This window comes from Eretmochelys imbricata, chromosome 1, assembly GCF_965152235.1.
Source record: "Eretmochelys imbricata isolate rEreImb1 chromosome 1, rEreImb1.hap1, whole genome shotgun sequence".
NCBI classification, from domain to species: Eukaryota; Metazoa; Chordata; order Testudines; family Cheloniidae; genus Eretmochelys; species Eretmochelys imbricata.
The window spans coordinates 134854813-134872974 of record NC_135572.1 but is presented as its reverse complement, the minus strand read 5'-3'; the positions used below and the strand labels follow the sequence as shown (position 1 = coordinate 134872974).

General features: G+C 43.6%; 1 protein-coding gene across 2 annotated transcripts in view; it reads left to right on the top strand.

Moving 5' to 3' along the window:
* The window catches only part of ARHGAP6 (Rho GTPase activating protein 6), a 506068-nt gene that overhangs the window by 395362 nt on the left and 92544 nt on the right, over positions 1–18162 (top strand). For both annotated transcript variants that reach the window (XM_077815515.1, XM_077815524.1), the window contains exon 2: positions 235–394. In XM_077815515.1, coding sequence (XP_077671641.1) covers positions 235–394 — 160 coding nt within the window. The remainder of the gene's footprint in view (positions 1–234; positions 395–18162) is intronic.

Here is an 18162-nt window from a genome sequence, read left to right as displayed (position 1 = left end):
TAACAGTGCGATTAATCATGATTAATTTTTTTAATTGCTTTACAACCCTAGTTTTTTGCATAGATTAATTGATTCTGTGAAAACAAAGATGACATTTCAAAGATCAGGACTGTCCAAGAAGAGAATTTTTAAGGAAAGGGACCTGTGTTGTTTTGCTTACCAATGAAAGAGAAGGGTATGTTTGTTTAAACTGTGCATATGATGCTTCATGTTTTTCCACTTGATTTCCTGTAGGGTGACTTCACGTGGAACAGCATGTCAGGGCGCAGTGTTCGGCTGAAGTCAGTTCCCGTTCAAAGCCTTTCAGAGTTGGAGCGTGCCCGACTACAGGAAGTGGCCTTTTATCAGTTGCAGCAGGACTGTGACCTAGGTTGTCAGATTACTATTCCCAAAGGTAAGGCTCCATCAGTCATTTCTATTTAGAATGGTGAAAGTTTAAACGTCTGTTTGGTAAACCACAAACTACATGTCACAGTAAAATATAGTATGTTGGTCACTGCTTGGCATGATCATATATTACGTTTTTCCTTGATCATCATAACCTTGTTGTAAATTATCAAGATTTTCAAAGTAACTAGTGATTTTGAGTACCTCAGATTATGGATATCCAACTGAGAGACCTTAAAAGATCCTGGTTTTCAGAATTATAGGACTGGAAGGGACCTTGAGGGGTCATTGAGTCCAGTCCCGTGCACTCATGGCAGGACTAGACCATCTAGAGTCTGACCATCCCTGACAAGTGTTTGTGTAACCTGCTCTTAAAAATCTCCAACGATGGAGATTCCACAATCTCCTTAGGCAATTTATTCCAGTGCTTTACTGCCCTGACAGGAAGTTTTTCCTAATGTCCAACCTAAACCTCCCTTGCTGCATTTCATGCCCATTGCTTCTTGTCCTATCCTCAGAGGTTAAGAAGAACAATTTTTATCCCTCCTCCTTGTAACAACCTTTTATATACTTGAAAACTGTTATGTCCCCTCTCAGTCTTCTCTTTTCCTGACTAAACAAACCCATTTCTTTCAATCTTCCCTTATAGGTCATGTTTTCTAGATCTTTAATAATTTTGTTGGTCTTCTCTGGACTTTCTCCAATTTGTCCACGTCTTTCCTGAAATATGGCACCCAGAACTGAACATAATACTCCAGTTGAGGCCTAATCAGCACAGAGTAGAGTGGAAGAATTACTTCTCGTGTCTCGCTTACAATACTCCTGCTAATACATCCCAGAATTATGTTTTCTTTTTTGCAACTGTGTTACACTGTTGACTCATATTTAGCTTGTGGTCCACTATGACCCCCAGATCCCTTTCTGCAGTACTCCTTCCTAGGCAGTCATTTCCCATTTTGTATGTGTGCAGCTGATTGTTCCTTGGAGTACTTTGCATTTGTCCTTATTGAATTTCATCCTGTTTACTTCAGACCATTTCTCCAGTTTGTCCAGATCATTATAATCGTCTCCTCCAAAGCACTTGCAACCCCTCCCAGCTTGGTATCGTCCGCAAACTATATAAGTGTACTCTCTATTCCATTATCTAAATCACTGATGAAGATATTGAACAGAACCAGACCCAGAACTGATCCCTGCCAGACCCCACTCATTATGCCCTTCCAGCATGACTGTGAACCACTGATAACTACTCTTTGGGAACAGTGTTCCAACTAGTTATGCACCCACCAGCTCCATCTAGGTTTTATTTCCCTAATTTGTTTATCAAGTATCAGAGGGGTAGCCGTGTTAGTCTGTATCTACAAAAACAATGAGGAGTCTGGTGGCACCCACCGAGCCCTACTACCCCTTCACTAAGCCCCAACCAGCTGCACCTGGATCCCCACCTCACTGAGCCCCACTCCCACAGCAATTAGACTCCCTCAGTAAACCCCCCACACCCAGACCTACCCGGCCGAGCTCTGTGTCTGTCCCCCCCCCCCCCAGACCTCCTCTCCCTATGACCTCCAACCACCTTCACCTGGAGCCCCCTGCAAAGTCCCATTACCATTGCACCCAGAACACCCCCCCCGCAAAAAAAAAACAAAAAAACCCTGTCCATCCAGATCCTCCCACTGGGCTGCCCGCACCAGAGTGCCCCACACAGAACCCTCTCAACCCATACCTGGATCCTCCCACACTAAGCCCCTCCACACTTGGATCCTGCCGGGCTGAGACTGCCTGCCCACACTGGTGCACCTGGCACAGAGGGGCAGGGCCCTTGGATGTTTCTGGGGCAGGCCCAATCCTTGCACTGTGTCAGGGTTGGGTGCAGCCCCTCCGCTGAGTCTGTGACCCTCGGGGAGCTGCAGAGTGATCTCCCACCTCTGTGCAGCCAGTGGCCTGTGCTCCCCAGTGCCATGCTGGAGTCTCCACATTTATTTGACAGATAAAATTTGCCAAATTTTAAAATATTTTATGCAGAATTTTAAATTTTTTGGCACAGACTTCTTAATTTTTTGGTGCAGAATGCCCTCAGGGGTAACCCCCATCAGCTCCATCATCCTCTGGCTGCAGCACAGGGATGGAGCAAGTGGGCAAACACGCAGGTGCTGGTGAGGTGGCGGGAAGCTTGTGGGCGATTGGTGATTTGGGGGGAGCTGGGCCACCTGGCCTATCAGGGAAGCAGTGCTGCCAAGTGCCTCTTGGCCAGTCTGCCTGCCCTGCCGCAGGGCCTCAGAGCCTGGCTGGGAGGGGTGACAGAGCCAGGCTCTGGCTCCCTGCCCTGGGGAGGGGGAGAGGCCTGCTGGGAGGTGCAGACTGGCAGGCTGCACCAACCGCTTTGCCACCATGACAGGGAGCAACACTTCCCCCTACCTCAAGAGTGAGGCCGCACGTACTCCCACCAGCACCCCTCCAGTACCACCTCCCAGTACACACACACACCCTTCCAACGCCCACCAACTGCCCCCTCCCAGTACAAACACACCTCTCCTGCATCCCCCAAATACCCTTCCCAGTACATGCACACCCCTCCAGCACCACCCAAATATCCCCTCCAGCACCCCCATCCCCCATCTCCCCTTCAGCTCTTCCCCTTCTCCCCAACTCTCCTCCCAGCCGACAGTGTCCTTTATTGGGGAACTTGAAACATAGTAACCCTCAGTTGCATGGGGGGTAATGTGCCTATAATTATTTTATTTGACAAAATCAAAATTAATACTTTTTGGAAACTCAAAACAAATGCAAAGCTTAAACAGTTGTAGGAAAGTGTTTTAATACTAATATTTCCATCTATTTGATGGTCTATATATGTTCTTTCTCAAAGTCTCAGATGTAATTTATTACATCTTTCTTGGAGGTTATTTTTAGGTTATACAGTGGTTTGATTTTATTTTTCATTTAATGCACTAAAAATATAAGCAATAGGCCCTGGGTACATTTCACAGCATTGTGTAATGTGTTTGTTGAACAGGGGCACTTGCAGGTTGAAAAATGTTTCTTTGGAGTCTGGACCTTAACTGTACCTTGTCTAAGAAATTTGGACTTTGACAAAAAATAATTGGCTATTCCTGCAGTAGATCATCTCTATTCAGCAATGCACTTAACACGTGGTAAAAGTTAAATCTGTCCATAAGTGCTTTGGTGAATAGGGAGGGGCTTGAACATGTGATTAACTGTTTTCCTAAACTAGGGCCTTACAGATACCTGAGATGTGAGGGGCAGTGAAGGACCTCCATGGTCTGATTGCCACAGTGGGGAGCAATGACCCTCCATGTCCTGTATGCTGAGGGAGAAGGGATGCAATGGGGGGCTGAGGGGGGAGGGGAAGAAAGACAAGCATAAATCACTTTAAAGTGCATGAGTGTGAAAGGTATCTTGAATGGTCTTAAAGTAACCATCATTGGTGCACAGTAATCAACAATTGATGTGAAAAGGAAAATGCAAAAACAAGAAGCAGCCAATGTGGCTTCATGTGACATTGGCCAAATGTGAAGTTAAAAAAACCAAACAAACCATTGTGCAAATAGAGAAGAGAGAGGGAGCAAGAATATACAAAGACCGTTCAGGCTCGCAGACTAAAGAGTACATCAAGACAGCAACATGATTAAATGATAGTCAAGTGGATTAAGGAGAATAAAAAGGACTTTTATAAATATCAGTGGGAATGAAAACACTGGAGCATGTTATTGTAGATGGTAAATTCCTTGGTGGCAGTGACTGTGTAGTCCTTGCACAAAGGGGCTCCAAACTTAATGGGGAATCTGGGAGCTAAAGCAATAGAGATAACGTAATAATTAATGGAGAGAAAGCAAGACAATTAATACATTAAGAAGATGAAATTGATGCTAATTCTAAAAACTATCTATGTATTTATAAAGCACCCATCAGTGTGCAATCTGAGCACAAATGGCTAAGCTATTGAAATACTTTTTGTAATTGGTCTTTAACAAGATAAGTAAGGAGGAAATATATAGAGAATTAGGAACCAATGAAGCTTGTATAAATACAGCTGCTGGAAAATCCTTAGCTGAGAGAATCCTGGAAAATGGAATACTGTGTGCATACTAGCAAATCTGAATGATGTGCATTCTGAGGCATTATGGAAATTGTTTGTTTAATGTATTAAACACTCTGAATTTTTTTGTGAAAAGTCATGGAGAATTGGGAGATTCCTACCAGAGGAATGGAAAAAAATTACATGTAGTCACAATGTTCAAAACTGAAGAGAATGGGATTTAGCTGAATTTTAGTAAAACATTTGAAAGTCACATAAAAATCACATAAAGAATTCCATTTGGCTTGGATGTGTGCATTGTCACATGGATTGAATGCCAGCTGAAGGCCTGTAAATAAAGGCTTATGCTATATGGCAATATATTGAGTTGGGGGAAGGGTCGAATTGGAGACTAGTAGGTTCAGGCCTTAGGTTTTTTTATTTTTATTTTTATATGCACCGCTCAGGGCCAGGCATAAACTTGTCATCTTTGGGTCTGGTCCAGTGCCCATTGCAGTCAGTGAGGGTCTTTTCCATTGACTTCAATGGCATTGGATCCGGCTTTTTTTTTGGAGAAATGGTCATGTGCAAATGGCATAGTATCAAAAATATTTTATCTTATACTTTTTTCCTCTATGCCATTGATTCTCCCCTAAACTAAATCTATGACATCACAAATAGGAAGTGTTTTGTTTATAGTCTACAAACAATACTGTGGTATGAAAAATAGTTGATGTTTTCACAGAATTGTGTGCAGAGTCAGATGAATAAGTCCCTTTCCTGCCCCAAAATTGCTCAATTATATTTCTTATTGGTAATGTGGCTGCATGCCACAATCACATAGACAACGTAACAGCACAGTAAACAGCTTGCTGCAAATTAGGCAAATAGTGTTATTACCATGATGACAATCCACCTGATTGTAGTCAGTTTTGAAATTTCATGTTACAAAATGAAAGAGGCATCCTGGGAGACAAAAACCACCCTCTCTGTGTGTATGTGCTGCAAAATAAAAACCATGTATCATACTTTCCATCACATACAGTGTTCCCTCCTATTCTGGAGATGAACTAATACAGCTATTGGCTTGTGGTTTGAAAAATCAACAGTGGCATACAAATAGGGCCTTGAATTCCACGATTCTGCCAGGCAGAGCGTAGAGCAAGGGGCTTCACAGTAGAAACAAAGCAGCGATCACTAGAGCCAGTTCAAGTAGTTCTGGACAGTCCTGTTACCATCTTCCTTTACCATTATTTAAAGGAATATGGACAGGACACATCTCTTTTTGCTCCTCTAGTCTCTTTCAACACCACTTTTCCAGTTGCACAAAGGAAGTATCATCTATGGTACCTACTGCTACAGCACCACCAAAAGTCCTGAGACTGCTTTTGTAAGGTGTTTCACTTTCTGATTTAAAATATTAGCACTATACAATATCTATAGAGCTCATGGTAAATGAATTAAGAACTTGCTAACTGACAGATCTCAAAAAGTTGTTATCGGGGGGAATCATAGTTGATTCTAGTGAGTGTTTCTTGTGGGGTTCTGCAGGGATCAATAGTCAGTATTTTTATCAAGTAAATCAGTATCTATTTGGAAGTAAATATAAAATCACTGTTGCTTTGTGAATGACATAAAGATTGAAGGAGATATAGAGTGATCTGGATCTCTTGATAATCTGGGTCTTTTCAAATAAATACGTTTGAATATAGCTAGTTGCAATGTTATGCATCTTGGAACAAGGAACACAGGTCATACCTACAGAATGGGGGACTGTATCCTGGAAAGTTGTGACTCTGAAAAGGCAGTTCAGCATGTCAGAGCAATTCAACATGAGCTCCCAGTGTGATGCTGTAGCAAAAAAAGCTAATGCGATCCTTGGATGTATAAACAGGGAAGTAGTGAGTAGGAGTCGGGAGGTGATTTTACCTCTCTATACAGCATTGGTGACCCCAATACTGCATACTGTTCTATTGTCCTTTAAAAACGATATTGAAAAAATGAAGGTGTAAGAGAGAGCCACGACAATTATTCAAGGGCTGGAGAAAATGTCTTCCTGTGACAGGTTTCAGAGTAACAGCCGTGTTAGTCTGTATTCGCAAAAAGAAAAGGAGTACTTGTGGCACCTTAGAGACTAACCAATTTATCTGAGCATAAGCTTTCGTGAGCTACAGCTCACTTCATCGGATAAAGACTTAGAGAGCTTAGTCTGTTTAACTTATATAAAGGAAGACTGAGAGGTGACACCATTGCAGGGAGATAATACCAGGTACTATAAAGCACTCTTGAAATGAATGGCAGGAAGCAGAAGCCAGATAAATTCAAAATTAGAAATAAGGCATACATTTTTAATAGTAACAGTATGGTGATTAATCATTGGAACAAACTATCAAGGGAAGTGGTAGATTCTGCATCTTTTGATGTCAACTGGATGCCTTTCTGGAAGATATTCTTTAGTCAAACACAACTAAGTGATCTCAGTACATGAGTGTCTTGGTGAAATTTAATGTCCTGTGTTAACTAGGTGGTCAGACTAGACAATTTAATGGTCTTGTCTTATTTAAATTCTGTGAATCTAGGAGTCTTGATGGCAGCCTGGACTGACTTCTCCCAATCATTGTCTTCAAATTACTGTGCAAACTAGATGTATCTGGAGGTTCTTGCCCATGAGGGGTTGGATAGAGTGCCAGTGGGAGGAAATAGAGGTTGTGTCCACAATTGAGTGCAGAGGAAGTTAGGGTAATAGCAGAGGGAACTTTCCATTTGAAGAGCAGAGAGGAATTTGCAGCTGCTCAAGGGAGTGCTGCAAAGAGGGATGACACATCCAGATCTCCCCGGGGACAGCTTAAGCGACTATCAGCACAGATCCCTTCAGCAGCATGAAACGGCTTGCACTCCTCCACGCCACACAGCAATGGAACATGATCAATAAGCATCACACTAGTATTTCAACCCATCCCTGGTAGGCAGACCACTGGCTTTGTGACAGTCAGAGCAGAAAGGCTGAGAATTGAATGAGCACGAAGAGCACATGGCTTTGTCACTTGTAAAGGTGGCCCTTCTGTGTGGGGACTTAGCTGTATGAGCAGACCAGTGTGGAGACATTTATACTGCTTTTGTCCATGCTTTACAGTTCTGTTTGGCACATTTCACAAGCTGAAAACTCACTTGAAAATAAAACAACAACGAACACAAAAGCTAATGGCTTTTTGTATATTGGTTTCATTTATGATTAGTTTTGACAGTTTGAAGCAGCCTCTGATTATTGCATTGGGTCTGAAAAATAAGTTCTCTTTTTATATATGCCTAGAGAGTGGTTGTTGCTTTAAATCTGCAGCTGAACGTGCAGGTAATACGATGTGCTTTCATAGCAGCACAGCTGAAATGACCTTGCTGAAAGTCTAGGACAATGCCTTTGTCCTAGAAATCTGTAGGTTGATAGTAAAATATAAGCAGATAGGCTCATTATTCTTCTGTGCTCTAAATGAATGTAAAGCTTTATATTGTTATAGGCAATTTTTTTTCTGATTATTATTATTTATATTGTAGTAGCACATTGGAGACCCAATGATGGATGAAGGCCCCATTGTGCTACGCACTGTACAAATAAATTACGAAAAAGATGGTCCCAACACAAAACACTTTACAACCTAAATATAAGAGACAACAGATAGACACAGCCACACAGATGGGAGAGTACAAGAAAATAATACCAACTAGCACAATAGCCGGTGGCTTTTGTCAAGGTTTTTGTAAGCGTCACAGGAAGGGAGAGTTTAAGGTGGGTGGTGGTTTTATGGATGTTTATGGGAGTCCCATTCAGTATGGAAATACAATCCCTTAAGTAAAATGTTTTTTGTTTTTTTTTTAAAACATATCAGGTTTATTTGAAAAGCACATAGAATTAGTTTTGTAATAACTTGTTTGAAATAGATTTGTTTTAGAGGAAACTCATATTCCAGTGAGGTTAGGATTGGGAATGGGAAATGCCCCCTGGACCTTTGTGCACAGTTGTCAGTGAAAAGAGTTGTTCACTAAGTGGCTTAGTCTGTAGCTAGGTAAACCCTCAGGTTTCCATAGCAACTAAACACAGGGGCGTGTATGCTCCTGGCATCCCCAGAGCCACTGAGGTAACATCAGCCTGCTAGATGGGTATAGGCCTCCTGTTGCCCAAAAGGTATGGGCAGCCAGAGACCTGGCCACTGGGGGAGGTTAGACCTTGGCTCCTCCCCTCCTGCCCAAAGCCCCGCCCCTCCCCCCTTCTGCCCTCTCCCCCACAGGAGCCCAGAGCCATGTTTCCCCACCCTTCCCCCCCCCCCAGCAGCGGATGGCTGGGCAGGGGCCGGGTGGCCGGGCGGCGCAACAGCAGCGCCCCCAGCCCCGGAGCGCCGGGGCACGGTCCGAGGGCTGGGTGGGCAGTATGGCCGCAGCGTCAGCCTCCCCGAGTCCCCGCAGCAGGCCGGCCAGTCCCAGCCCCAGCCAGCCTGGGCCAGGGCAGAGCACTGGGAACTGCAGGAGGGAGCCTGGGGGTGGAGCATGAGTGGGGCCATGCCAGGCTGCTTGAGGAGGCACAGCCTCCCTCAGCCTATCGTATCTGCCAGCCAGGACAAAAGTCATCCATGCCCAGCTGATGAACCTTGGAGGTCAGAGAAGAGAAGGCCCCAAAACATATAGAACGAGGGTGACCAGATGTCCCATTTGTAAAGGAACAGTCCCGTATTTAAGTCCTCCTGCAGGTGTCCCAACTTTTTCTTAAAAACAGGCAAATTGTCCCGTATATTCTGCCTCAGCCACATCAGTATCGGCGGGTCCTGCTGCTGGTCTGATCCCTGCTCGCCAGCTGCCCGTCCATCAGTGGGGTGTGGAGGGGTCCTTTGTCGACAATAGGGGTGGGTGTGCAAGACTGGTCAGCAGGGCCCTGCCCCCCATTCCGTTTCTGGCTGGCACTGGCTGCGAGCTGGTTACACGTCACTCCTCCATATACCCCCCACGGGGAGCATCCGACTCCCACAGCTGTGTGGAGAACCAGCCCCTGGTCGGAGCAATCAGCTCACCAGCAGCCTGGCCGGCAGGCTCCTTCCTTCCCTCACTGCCTCTGGCTGGGTTAGCGCCCCAGGAAAGCCCAAGACCCTCCGGCCGGGGGCTGCTGAGCAGGAGGAGCTGAGTCCTGCATGTGCCAAAGTCCCGCACAGCACTGGCACGGGGAAGCCTCTGCACCCCTCAGCTAAACTCTGGAATGGCAGGGCCAAAGTGATTCCCAACCTGTTCAAGCCCTGAACTGCAGGCTCCACAGTAGCCCCTAGGGCAGGGGCCTAGCACCCTCTTCACCTGTCCCCCCTCCTGCCCTGGGTCCTGCCCCCAGGGAGCATGGGGCTGCTCTGGCCCCTGGGCATCCTCCCCTGTTGAGCCTCCTCTCTGGCCAGGCTCTGAGGCTGCTGAAACTCCCACAGTCAGGTGTCCTGGTGCACAATGCATCCTTAGGGCTTAACCCCTTCCTGCCCACGCTGTAGCAGTGGGATGGAAGGTGGCTGGGTTATGTTGGTGGCCAGCGGTAGCCTGGACGTGTTAGCTGCCTTTGACACTATGCGGGCAGGAAAGAACAAGCTGCTTCCAGCCACGAGGGGGTTGGGAGGGGAGGGCAGTAGAGAAGAAGAGATGAACTCTGCAAAGACACAGGCCAGGTCATCCCTTCCCCCTTCTCCCCCCGCTGCGGGAAGCAGGTCCCATCCCTTCCCTCCCACACAGTGCCAAAAGGCTGCTGCTGGCCACATTCTGGTGTGAACCCTGGCAGAAATCTGGGGAGGAGGGGCATGTGACCCTGCATGGGTCCCCCCTCCCACATGTTGCCTTGGGAAGACGTGGTGCCAGGTACCAGGAGAGGCGGGTCTGTCCCGGGGCCCAGCCAGGCATGGAGGGCGGAGAGCGCTGGGCAGTGAAGGTTGGCTCGGACAGTCACCTCCCCCCTCGTGTGAGAGAGGTGTACAGGAGTGTGTGTGTGACCTTTCCCCGTGTGTGTGGGAGGGTAGGGGTGTGTGTGTCACCCCTCCCTGTGTGAACCCTAAAGCCTTAAAGATAAGAAGGTAAATAAAAAGAATCCAACTATGCAGTATTTCTTTTTAACGGGCTCAGTCAACTTGATGTTAATTTGAACATTTGTACTGCATAATTCTGATTGATTGCCTTTGAACTCACTTAAATATGAGTAATTTTACCAGGTGTCCTGTATTCAGCATAGGGAAATATGGTCACCCGTATGGAATCAATTTGCAGCCGTCTAAGCAAAACCCCTAGAAGATTTTTAAGGTAATGAAGGTTTCCAGGGCTAGTGGGTAAGGAGGATCCTGGAGTCTAGGATACGGGGAAAGAGTCCCCAATAGGAGTTTGAGGGAAGTGAATACATAACCCAGCTATTGACCCCTGATTTTTTCCGATTGTTTGGAAACGTACATTTACCTTGAACAGTCCAAAATTTGGATCAGCTACAGAAATGTATTTTTTGGGTGGCACAGTTTTCATTAATCTTGTGTCAGTGTTTTCATTAAACACCTTCTTTTCAATGCAGAGGCATTTAGAAAATGCATTCTGGCACAAAACACCTGGAACACAGGATATCTACCTGAGAACAATTTTGTTTTTGTGCACTATGTAGTATTTTAAAGGACTAGATTCACTCAGTTTAGAGGTTATAAAAATAAAAGACCTTCAGAAGGTTAGTATTTCAAATGCATTATTATTTATTATTATTAACAACCCAATATCATTCTAAGATTACAAGCCAACAAAAATTATTATTATTATATAATTATGTGGAGATTTCCTTTTTACAAGGGAAGATTTACAGCAAATGTTTTGGGCCCAGTCTTCAAACAAATCAAGTATTTAGGTGTTTAATTCCACCTGTTGCACATGTAAGGACCAATCTGATTACTCAAATATGAGATTGATACACCCAATTTTTAATTTTGAGCCCTGTATGGTAGCCCAATATTTGGATTTTTCTATACCTGGGTGCAACAGGTTGGGTTAAGACCAGAATGTCAGTCTCAGCAATGAATATTCTTGCTTCTGTTGGCTTGTGTCAGAACCTTCATGTTATGTTTGTGTTTTAACATGCACTGCTTTCCAAAGTATATTTACATTATACTTATAGTAGCATGTGCTTACTTTGTACTTGTGGATTCATTTCAGTGTATCTTAAATGTGCTAGGCAAAAATGCAAGAATAGTACCAATGTGAGCTGTAGAATTTTCTTATGCTTCCAAAATTGACTGCAAACTATCTGTCAATATCATCAAGAAGACAAAAAATAGAAAGTGTCTCAACCAATATATTTTTGCAGTATCACCACTGCATAGGATAAGCATGTTTATCAACATCGTTAATTATGTACTTGATCAAAAATTAGTGCAGCGTATAATAGCTTCAATAATTACAGCAAATAATGCCAGGTTTTTGAGCAAATTTCTCATTATACTGTAGTAGTATACCGTGGGCATGGAGATTGGGAAGCAAGCCTGGTTGCTAATGAAAATTCACCATGTTTGATGTTTTGAGTAATGCCTACAAAAATATAGTCTGCGGATCACGAAATTAATCATCATTAAAATTAATCTTGACATAATGAAAGCATCTAAAGTTGCCTTGGAGATCTAAGGAAAAAACCCTCTGCATTTCTGAGAAGGAGACAGTAGCGTATCTTGCTCTTGTATGTGCAGTTGCACATGGCTGAGTAGCTTGTAAATTAAACAACCCTAATTTTGCATGCATGTTTGCTAACTGATTTCAGAAGCTATGAGGTGCTGCGTCTCTGCTCACAGAAAATCAGTACTATGGAGTCTTATAGAACTTTTTAATTAGGGTGGAATTAGGCAGATATGAAGTGACTGAGTATTTTAGGTTGCTTTGAATCAAAGGCACTATAAGAATAAAACATAGATTTTGAAGCAAGACCCTGTCATTAAAAGGGAGCAAAGGTAGATTAGCTTTCAGAACTTTTATTGTGCTGTGCTTCATTTTGTGTCCAGCATGTTTCTGTTCAGCTATGAATAAAAATGAGAATCCAGAATTATGTGTTCTCTGCTTTTTGTTTATTTTGGCAGGGAGTAGATTTTTGAACCAGGTTTTTGTTTACATTGCTGTTCATTGTATTTCATTACACATTTTCCTTAACATGAGAGTGACCATGATTTTTATCTCTGCTTGCATTTTTGTAAGTGCTCCAACTTGGTCATTGTGTTCTAATCATTGACTGCGGAATTATGTATTTTTAAAATATTAAAACAATGGAAGCATCTAAGTAAACTGTACTCTGAAATTTGACAACAGCTTTAAAGAAAAGCTTTAAACCGCTTTAACCAATGCACTGTAAATGCAGATACAGAAAGAAGGATTCTAGGTGGACTCCTCCTGAAGGTCGAAACAGCAGACTGGACTTCTACATAGAGTGCTTCCGCCGACGTGCACGGGCTGAAATTGTGGAAAAGCAGCATCACTTGCCCCATAACCTCAGCCATGCGGAACGCAATGCCATCCACAGCCTCAGAAACAACTCTGACATCATAATCAAAAAGGCTGACAAAGGAGGTGCTGTTGTCATCATGAATAGGTCGGAATATGAACAAGAGGCTGCTCGGCAGCTCTCCAACACGAGTTTCTACAAGCCATTACCCTATGATCCCACTGAGAGTTACCAAAAGCAACTACAGCATATGCTCAAGAAACTTCCTGAAAAAGCACAAGATCAAATCCGCACAGACACACCCCTGGAACCCCGACCTGGGATATTCTATCTACTACCCAAGATCCATAAACCTGGAAATCCTGGGCGCCCCATCATCTCAGGCATTGGCACCCTGACAGCAGGATTGTCTGGCTATGTAGACTCCCTCCTCAGGCCCTACGCTACCAGCACTCCCAGCTACCTTCGAGACACCACTGACTTCCTGAGGAAACTTCAATCCATCGGTGATCTTCCTGATAACACCATCCTGGCCACTATGGATGTAGAAGCCCTCTACACCAACATTCCACACAAAGATGGACTACAAGCCGTCAGGAACACTATCCCCGATAATGTCACGGCTAACCTGGTGGCTGAACTTTGTGACTTTGTCCTTACCCATAACTATTTCACATTTGGGGACAATGTATACCTTCAGATCAGCGGCACTGCTATGGGTACCCGCATGGCCCCACAGTATGCCAACATTTTTATGGCTGATTTAGAACAACGCTTCCTCAGCTCTCGTCCCCTAAAGCCCCTACTCTACTTGCGCTATATTGATGACATCTTCATCATCTGGACCCATGGAAAAGAAGCCCTTGAGGAATTCCACCATGATTTCAACAATTTCCATCCCACCATCAACCTCAGCCTGGTCCAGTCCACACAAGAGATCCACTTCCTGGACACTACAGTGCTAATAAACAATGGTCACATAAACACCACCCTATACCGGAAACCTACTGACCGCTATTCCTACCTGCATGCCTCCAGCTTTCACCCTGACCACACCACACGATCCATCGTCTACAGCCAAGCTCTGCGATACAACCGCATTTGCTCCAACCCCTCAGACAGAGACAAACACCTACAAGATCTCTGTCAAGCTTTCTTACAACTACAATACCCACCTGCGGAAGTAAAGAAACAGATTGATAGAGCCAGAAGAGTTCCCAGAAGTTACCTACTACAGGACAGGCCTAACAAAGAAAATAACAGAACGCCACTAGCCGTCACCTTCAGCCCCCAACTAAAACCCCTCCAACGCATTATTAAGGATCTACAACCTATCCTAAAGGATGACCCAACACTCTCACAAATCTTGGGAGACAGGCCAGTCCTTGCCTACAGACAGCCCCGCAACCTGAAGCAAATACTCACCAACAACCACATACCACACAACAGAACCACTAACCCAGGAACTTATCCTTGCAACAAAGCCCGTTGCCAATTGTGCCCACATATCTATTCAGGGGACACCATCACAGGGCCTAATAACATCAGCCACACTATCAGAGGCTCGTTCACCTGCACATCCACCAATGTGATTTATGCCATCATGTGCCAGCAATGCCCCTCTGCCATGTACATTGGTCAAACTGGACAGTCTCTACGTAAAAGAATAAATGGACACAAATCAGATGTCAAGAATTATAACATTCATAAACCAGTCGGAGAACACTTCAATCTCTCTGGTCACGCAATCACAGACATGAAGGTTGCTATCTTAAAACAAAAAAACTTCAAATCCAGACTCCAGCGAGAAACTGCTGAATTGGAATTCATTTGCAAATTGGATACTATTAATTTAGGCTTAAATAGAGACTGGGAGTGGCTAAGTCATTATGCAAGGTAGCCTATTTCCTCTTGTTTTTTCCTCCCCCCCCCCCCCCCCCAGATGTTCTGGTTTAACTTGGATTTAAACTTGGAGAGTGGTCAGTTTGGACGAGCTATTACCAGCAGGAGAGTGAGTCTGTGTGTGTATGGGGGTGGGTTTTTGGAGGGGGGTGAGGGAGTGAGAGAACCTGGATTTGTGCAGGAAATGGCCTAACTTCATTATCATGCACATTGTGTAAAGAGTTGTCACCTTGGATGGGCTATCACCAGCAGGAGAGTGAATTTGTGTGGGGGGGTGGAGGGTGAGAAAACCTGGATTTGTGCTGGAAATGGCCTAACCTGACGATTACTTTAGATAAGCTATTACCAGCAGGACAGTGGGGTGGGAGGAGGTATTGTTTCATATTCTCTGTGTATATATAAAGTCTGCTGCAGTTTCCACGGTATGTATCTGATGAAGTGAGCTGTAGCTCACGAAAGCTCATGCTCAAATAAATTGGTTAGTCTCTAAGGTGCCACAAGTACTCCTTTTCTTTTTGCGAATACAGACTAACACGGCTGTTACTCTGAAACCTGGCAGATGCTTATGACCACCTTTTCATCAATGCTACCATCTGCCCCTATTTCTGTCCTATAAAAATATCTGCACCATGGTCCTGTAAGTCCTTGTGCAGAACGTAAGCTTGTTACACTCTAGTACAAGTGTTAATGGAAACAATGCATGGAGACAAAAGGCTAAGAACTAAGCATAGTCCTCCAGATTTAGCTCACATCTGCTCCTCACCTGTCAGACATGTGAACAGAGCTGGTTGGGAATTTTCTGTCAGAATTATTTTTGATAGAAAATTAAATTCTCTGGGGGGAAATTTAAATTCCGATGAAAAATTTTTATTTTTTTTCTGTCAGGAAACTGCTGCCCACCTGGAAGGCTCTGGTCAGCTTCCCTTTTTGTGTTTAAGGAGGGAGAAAAATTGACAGGTGGGCAGTTGGGGAGCTGCAGCTGAACTTGAGGGGAGGCAGGGAGGGTGAGCGCCCTAGCTGTCCACATGTCCGGCTGTCTCTCTGGCAGTTGGTCTGGGGAGACACAGAGAGCTTGGGCTTTCAGCTTCTGGCAGCCTGTCTGTAAGGCTGTGAATTTCACTTTCTGCTAACGGTGAAATTAACAAGAGCCCTTCAGACAGGCTGAAATGCTAAAAATTCAGTTTTGGTTCTGCTAAATTGGAATTTTCCTGGAAATTCCTTTCCTTGAAAACTTAGATTTCCATTTCCAAGCCAGCTCTACTTGCTAATGTGCAGTGTTTTAAAGGTAGGATGGGCAGCATGGGCTTGTTTGAGGAGATATGGGCATCATTATCTTCATCATGCTAATGCTACATGCTGAAGTCTTACTCCCACTACTAGGCAGGTCTAACTTGAAGGCTGGACAGCAGCACTGTCTGCCGTGCTCATCAGATTGGCTTCCCCAGCTCTCCCCGTCCCCCTAATCATTTTTAACCTTGTGTTTACGCAAGCAACCCTTTTCCCAGCACTATACAGGGTCAAGCCATCAGGCCTTACAGACAGACTCAGCATTTTAGATCCAAAGCTCTTTCTGTTTATCTATTCAAAATGAGAAATGTCTTCTGCCTCATTACCTGAAGGGGAACCTTTGTCTTTCTAATTATTATCTATTATTTGTGTTGTGGTATTGCCTAGGAGCACCAGTCATTGACCAGGACCATATTGCACTAGGCACTGTACAAATACAGAATGGATAGAGATATCAGAGGGCCTCTTTGACAGGGTCATGAGAACATTCATGTAGCTGATAAAATACAGGATATGCTGTGAGAGTGGGACTGGCAGCTTTCAAAAATGACTTTTATGAAATATTTCTACCCCACAGTGGGCATGCTACTGCAGGAAGAGATCTTACTGATGCTCCAAATATACATGTAGATGTATGATGATCCAAGTTTCCATACAAAAGGTTTATTCGCCATCTTGTGAAACCTAATTGCATGAGATTATATCATGACCATGAGGCAAGGGGAATTCTGGATCTTCCTATTGTTCATTTAGAGGTTGGATTTTGTGGAGTAGGGCACATGTACATCCTAATCCTGCAAAGTGATCCCTGGACACCAAGCTTTTATAACTGCATGGAGCCCACTGACTTTAGAAATGTTCTCTTGTAGTAAACATGGGAAATCCTCTCCAGCATCATTCCTTAATAATGCACTTAAGGTAGATTTTATACATCTACATTTTATACAAGGTAACAAAAATAAATGTAGTATTTCATTATTAGAATTTTACATGAGAATCTCAACTTTCATTTTAAAAAAAAGTTTCTATGGTTGTGGAGAAAAGCTTGAAAACATTAATTGAATGCATTCGAAAGGCAGAAGGCAAATTACAAGGATTCCAAAGGATGGTTTGAGGATTTTTATTTATTTTTTAAGTCATGGTTTGTGATTTTTTAAAGCCTTGGTGTTGGCCGTACAGCAAATGAGAGATCTGTGTTTCTTCATTCCCTGTCTTCCAAGACTTAGGCAGTCAGAGGAAATGTCTTTTGTTTTTGATGTAGCCTTTTTGATGTAGGCCTGATCCTGCAAAGATTTGCACACATGCTTATATTTACATGCTGTCTATCAGTAGTCAATGATACTACTCATGCATAAAGTTAACAATCTGAGAAAGGACTGAGAATCATAGACACGTTAGTCTCTGTGGACTCAGTCCTTGCAGAGTGATCCATATAGGTGTGGTGATTTTTGTAGTGACCTCCTTATTCAATTACTATTGTTTGTTATAGTTCTCTTCTTTATCTTCAAAGCCAAAGAATAAAACAAAAATAAATATACTACACATGGGAGACCTGTGAAGTTGTATTAATAACACTGGTATCTCCATCTATAGATGCGTTTTGACTACTCTTCTACATGTTCTACTTTACTGATGGCCAAGGTCTCCCGCTTTGAAGTGCATATTATGCTGTGTAATTTAGTTGAAATACCAATTTTATTTCTGTTATCTTTATATGTGACTTCTAAACATCTGTCTTAAGTACATACATTAAATATTCCTGGAAAGGATTTCTCTTCCATCCCTTGTATATGAGTAATTTTTGAAGTTTCTTCATTGGACAGTTTTAGCGGAGGAGCTTTAATTTAGTTGGTGCCATAAGTCTGAACTTAGTCTGTAAATACTGATTAGTGAAGATAAGATGACTGCAGATGGATTTATTTATTGAAAAGATCTGGTAGAAGAGAGACCCTTTCTCCTTTATATTTTTGAATTATGTATGTCATTGACATTCTCTGTGAATTAACCTTTTCAGTATTATCAAACTAATCAGAAATTAGCATTGCCTCTGTGCCATCATTTTTGCAACAATCATTTTAGTACTATAAAGTGA